The sequence below is a fragment of the Ananas comosus genome, linkage group 1 (genome assembly GCF_001540865.1).
Source record: "Ananas comosus cultivar F153 linkage group 1, ASM154086v1, whole genome shotgun sequence".
NCBI lineage: Eukaryota > Viridiplantae > Streptophyta > Magnoliopsida > Poales > Bromeliaceae > Ananas > Ananas comosus.
In genome coordinates, this window is record NC_033621.1 from 20,712,814 (window position 1) to 20,718,977 (window position 6,164).

General features: G+C 34.8%; 1 protein-coding gene across 2 annotated transcripts; it reads left to right on the plus strand.

The window, feature by feature from the left end:
- LOC109719959 (60S ribosomal protein L7-2-like) lies at positions 563 to 5,852 on the plus strand. 2 transcript variants are annotated; one of them, XM_020246827.1, is made up of 6 exons: positions 563 to 788; positions 1,606 to 1,830; positions 2,568 to 2,665; positions 2,777 to 2,914; positions 3,028 to 3,130; positions 5,462 to 5,852. In XM_020246827.1, exons 2-6 carry the CDS (start codon positions 1,645 to 1,647, stop codon positions 5,675 to 5,677), a joined length of 741 nt encoding a protein of 246 aa, XP_020102416.1. In that variant the 5' UTR covers positions 563 to 788; positions 1,606 to 1,644; the 3' UTR covers positions 5,678 to 5,852. The 2 variants fall into 2 exon arrangements, with proteins under 2 accessions (XP_020102416.1, XP_020102409.1); XM_020246820.1 differs by having other exon boundaries at positions 1,624 to 1,830.

Consider the following 6,164-nt stretch of genomic DNA (forward strand, 5'->3'; position numbering starts at 1 on the left):
CATAAAACAAATTCTTATCGAGGAATATCAGGCTGTCTATATTTTAGCCTATCGGTTCACATTAGAAAACTTATCGCACTACCATTTCATTTTTGTGTGATTTGTGAATCGATGGTAAACCAAGCTCCAATTCATTTTCGATTAATAAAGTCCTTATCCCAATTCAAGTCCTAATTCTACTCTAATCTCATTAAAACACAAACCAACTCTTAACCCAAATCAGGTCCATATTCTTTTTATCGCAAACCAACCTCATCTACCTTATTCTTCCTATCACCCAACAATATTTATCTTTTATAACACACTTTAAACCACAGGGTACTAAAGTGATAAAGTGAGAAACCACAAGGTACTAACTTGATACATTTTAAACCACAGGGTACTAAAGTGAAAAAAATTAAAACCACAAGGGGGTTTTTTGAAGTTTTCCCATAAAAAATTACATCAACTTTTTTACTTTTCCTCTTTCTAACCCTAATTTTTTTTTAAAATTTTATTTTATTTTATTTTATTTTTTTCCACACCTCACACACATTTCCTCTTTCTAACCCTAATTCCACCTACAGCCGCTTCTCCTTTTCCCCTTTCTAACCCTAATTCCTCTTTTTCTGTTTTTCTAACCCTAATTTCACATCTCACACGGCCGCCTCTCTCTTTCTCTCTCTACGCCCGATTCCGAAGACGCCCCGGCAGCGCTCTTCCCTCTTCACCGTTCGCACACTCCCGGCAGCATATTTCTTTGCCGTTCGCATATCCCGATAGAATTCTCGCAGCGGCGCTTTCAATAGGTTCGTTCTTCGTCTTCCATGGATCTTTATTATTCTTATTGTTTGTTGAGCAAAACGTGAGGGATTTTCTTTCATGATCTTCTAATTAGAGTTTATGTTGTTGTGTTTACTTTAAATTATTGTGATTTGCTACAGATTAATTTTTTTATATCTACCTGTTATTGTTAACATCTTTTGCTTATAAAATGTATTGTAATTTCGAGCTGTCGACTCAAAAACGAGCTAACGAGCCAAGTCACGAAGCTAACGAGCTAACGAGCGAGCAAGTGTTCGGCTCGTTGACAACCCTATTTGGTACGGAACATAGTGTTATAGGAGGAGAGAACATAGTGTTATAGGAGGAGAATCTCCAACTATGCTTGCATCTTACCCGGGGTCTCGTATATTATGATGCTTTTTGTTATCTCAGATTTTAGTTCTACATTAAATCTTGGGTGAACAAATGGCCAGTTAATTGCTCCAACAAGTCATAATCCCTCGCAAGGGCCGTTCTTTGTATTGTATTTTTTAACCGTAAATTTGTAATATATTGGCATTGATTGTCAATCAACTAGTGATTTTTATAACTTGAGTAACCTTGTTAGTTACATTATTGATGCATAATAAGTCAGTACATTGCATGTTGGGATGTAGTATATTAGGAGTAATAAATCTTTTCTGCTTTTAAGTTTGAGATGTAATGATTATGTCTTATATGCTATAATCTAAATTTTATCTTATTACCTATTCTTTTACTTTACACCTACTATTTTTTCTTTTGGCGTGATTTTCCTATTATGTGTATTGCGTTTTTTCCCCTCTTATTGATATATCGCAGATATATTTTGCGTCATAGTGCTTTAAAACTTAGATTGCCATGGCGGATGAGGAGCCACAACCTCTTACTTATGTTCATGAAACTGTGCTAAAGAAGAGAAAAAATAATGAAGAGTGGGCAGTCAAGAGGAGGCAGAGGTTGGGAGCACGGAAACAACAAAAGAGGGAGGATTTGAAGCTTGCCATCAAAAGGCCTGAGGAGTTTGTAAAAGAATACCGTGACAAAGTAAGCCATTTTACTGAAAGGAAAAGCGGAAAATTCATTTATGACTTTCAATTCCTACTCTATTTTCTTTGATCACCATAACACTATAACAGTTACTTTAAATGATCAGTTGGACCCACTACAAGATTCTTGTTTGCAAAACCATACTGATGAGGATTGAGAACATGGCCGTTTAGTTATTTTCATGTTTATTTTTTGTCATTATTTGGATTAAGAACAAGCCCATTTGATTATGCCGATATGAGTAGTATTATACTGTTTGCTAATTAACACTATTTCCTTTATTACCTATTGTTGACCTCACACATCGATATGAGTAGTAGTATTATACCGTTTGCTAATTAACATTATCTCGGCTCTTTTCTTGTACAAGCTATAATAAATAGTATATAAGCACAAAGTAAGTGAAGAATTAATGATAGCTAACATAGAGTGAAAATGCACCACTTAAAAGTTTCTACTTAAAATTGTTTCCACCTACTTGAAAGAAAGGAGTTCTTTGACTTCCATATAATAATTTTGATGCATTGGTGCCATCTTATTGAGATTATGAATTCCTCGATTTGTGATATGGTGATCATTAACTAGATTTATTTATTGCACACACTAAATTAGCAAATGGGTTGAATCTCTATTTCTCTTTAAATTAATGTATTCTTTAATTGTCTTTATGGTCCCTTTTTCATGTATAAATTAAGACAGTTTATTTTTAATTAATTTGCTTCTTCAATCAACAGGAGTTGGACCTAGTGAGAATGAAGCATAGGCTAAAGATGCATAAGCTGCCTTCTCATGACATCAAGTCTAAGCTGCTTTTTGTCATCCGCATTCACGGGTGAGTTGCTATATTAATAGAACATTACATGATAAATTGTATAATGTATACTTTGTCGCCTGAATTTGACGGGTTTTAGTGCTCCTTGGTTTCTCTTTCATCTTCATTTAGATCAAAGGATATGCATCCGAAGACCAGGAAAATTTTAAACAAATTGAGGCTGAGACAGATCTTAAGTGGTGTATTTTTAAAGGCGAATGAAGCAACTTTGACTATGTTACTCAGTGTAGAACCATTCATCACTTATGGGTAAGAGAATGAATGTTCTCTTCATGGTTGATCCTTTTCCCCTTCAAGGCATTTGGTCATTATTATTCTTTTTCTTTTCTACATTTCATTGTACTGAAACTATTCGATGTCAGTTACCCTAATCTGAAGAGCGTGAAGGAGCTCATTTACAAGAAGGGCTGTGGGTGGGCGAATAGAGAGAATGTTCCTCTTACAGAAAACAATGCAATTGAGCAGGTATATTCTTCTATCATATGATTTCTTTCTTGTTTTGCTGTGATTTTAGTTCACTTTTCATGAACATTACATGCCGATAACTCATCCTTCTTGCCAGTATTTACCATTAATTTTTGTTTTCATTTACATTTCACTGTCCATATCTCATCTAATGAGTAAAGAATCGACCAATTTCAATTTGTTGAGCTAGCAATAACTCTTATCTAATATGATAATATCCATCATTTTATTTATGATGAGCTCTATAAAAATGGTTAACTGCTGGACGCAAAATTTTAATTAAAAGAAATATAGTCTTAGGTAAAACTAAGAGCATAAAATCTCGATCCTATATCAACTAGACTGAAATAAACACATAAGCAAAATTGAATTGGCATCAATTCAATTCCGCTGCTAACAAGCATGCCCTTTGTTGGGTTAATGTTGAGTTATATTTATCCAATGATTTGATCTCTATATTTTGGCAGCGGCTTCTAAAGTCTCAAGCCTTCAAGTTGTTTGATCTTTGAACTCACCTTTAGAATAGTTTGGGCAGTCGGTGTCCCATGTGATATTTCCTTATTTAATGCATCAACATTTCAGTGTTGACAAATATAGAAGACAAATATTGTGCTCTTCATCTAGGCTTTTTTACGGTCACTAATTCCAAGTGATCCTAAATGGAATGGAATTGTGCAGTAGGCTGAATGACGCAATAGAAAAAGTCTTCTGGCTTCATATTTTTATGCAAGCACCATATATTTATGGACAAGATAAGGGAAAAAAATCAACAAATGTAAGGGAAGAGAAGGGATAAGATATGCGATTAATGCCAATAAAAGAAGATCAAAAGAAAATAGTGCTCCTAGAATAGAAGATTAAAGAAAAATGGTGCAAGGCCAACCTGCTCATATATCAAACCTCTCATAAATAATACTAATAAAATATATCTATCTAAGGAGTTTTTGACAGTCTATAGATTTCACCAATTTGAATTGGTTGAGTTTGTGATGGCTGTTACCTTTCAAATAACATCTAAGAAATAGAGCTTGATCTCTCATCTATGATGCACGGATACTTCAAATCTCATGCCGTACCCATATCGGATACGTATCGGACACCGATACGTGCCTGATACGTGTCCGATATGGGAATGAAGTATCCGGCATTTTAAAAAATAAAAAAATATCGGATACGGCTTGGATACGGGGGGATACGGCTATGTTCTTTTTTGGCCTAAAATGATCGGAATTTTAAAATTTTTTTAAAAGCCCACATCCAAACCTATTGGAAATAAGGACAAGAGAGAGAAAAATACCAATCTCTATTTAATTTGTCATTTCTTTTATCTTTTTGTTCTTGAATAGTAGAAAGCGCTCCCTCTCGTTCTTTCTCCACACAGTATCAAGCCATGATTTAGTTCTTCACTGCTTCTCTTTTATTCTCTTTCATCTAATTTGTCAACCTAGCATTAAGCAATAAAGGCTATAGAAAATATGATTTTTTTTTTTATTAAATTGCTAGCATATTTTCTTTTATTATTGTTTTAATAATAGAACTAATAAAACAAACATATATGTTGAATGGTTAATTATCTAGTTTGTGTGACTACATATCTATTGTTATCATTTGATCAAATTGGAGAATAATTGGGTGATTACTTTATGAATTATTATTTCATATGAACAGATGTAGGACAAATACAAGTTAATGTATATTATAATATACTTCTTAATATAATCCAGATATCCTACTTGTTATCAATATATCATTACATATAATCAATATATATTTAAGTATATTTAAATAATACTTTATACAAATATACCTCGTGTATCGTATCTTAAAAGTTTTAGGAAGTGTCGTATCACTGTATCCGTGTCGTGTCGTATTCGTATTCCCGTATCCGTACCCGTGCAACATAATCTCTCATTAAACAGTCTGTGGTGCTTCAAATTTTAAATATCAACTAAAAAAATTCCAAAACTAGTGTCAAAATTATGTAAAAGAAGGAAATCGAGTTATATTATTTTCATGTTGTTGTATATGACCTTCGTACCGAAGTTTGCACAAACTCAACTAAGCGACTTATTTATAAGGAGTAAAATATTTCATTTTATAAGAGATGATTAGCGACTAACAGTCAAAGGACTAAAGTGTTGAACTGAGTTAAGTGCAGGGACCAAGATGCAATAGCTGCATAGCACAAGAGGCTGTCTACACTCTTAACCCCCCTTTTTTCCGTACTACTAGTGCTTTGACAATGATGTTAGAAATAGGTTCTTTTCCCGCTATTCTTCTTTAGATTGTGCTTCAATGCAAGTTTGAAAATCAATTTCTTGGTATAAACAGGCCCTAGGAAAACTGGGTATAATCTGCATCGAAGACATTGTGCGCGAAATCGCGACGGTGGGACCGCATTTCAAGGAGGTGGCTAGCTTTCTGCTGCCATTCACACTCAAATGCCCGGAGAGGCGGCTCAGAATGAAGAAGAAACCCTACAAGAACGGCGGGGACACCGGCAACCGCGAAGATCTTATCAACGAACTAATCAACAAGCTGAACTGAAGCAGATGAGACACTCTGTTCGCATCAATTTTGGCAGTCATGTAACAACCCCATGCTTTCAATAGAATTATACTCGTCATCTCATCTAACCCTGGATTGTGAGACTTAAGCAGCTGATGTAGAACTATCTGCCAAATGAAATTTCCATTTTCCGGCGCCTTATGATTTTGATTTTCGTCGTGTTTTTTAATATGTAGCCTTGCCCGTTTGGGGTCTTGTAGCTTGTTTTGGTTTTCATTTAGGAGGTGTTTGGTTCCCAGTAAAACCGGTCCGAAAATTTTTTTTTCGATCGAAAATTTTTTTTCCGATGTTTGGTTGCACGTAAAATTAAATTTTGGAAAATTTGTTTTACAGATTCTCCGAAAAAACCCCATTTTCGTTTTCCGGCCGGCGTCCACGGAAAATGAATATATATATTACCTTCTCCTTCTCTCTCAGGTGGCACCTGAGAGAGAGAGTGCGCCCAGGTGCTCTACTTCTACTAGAG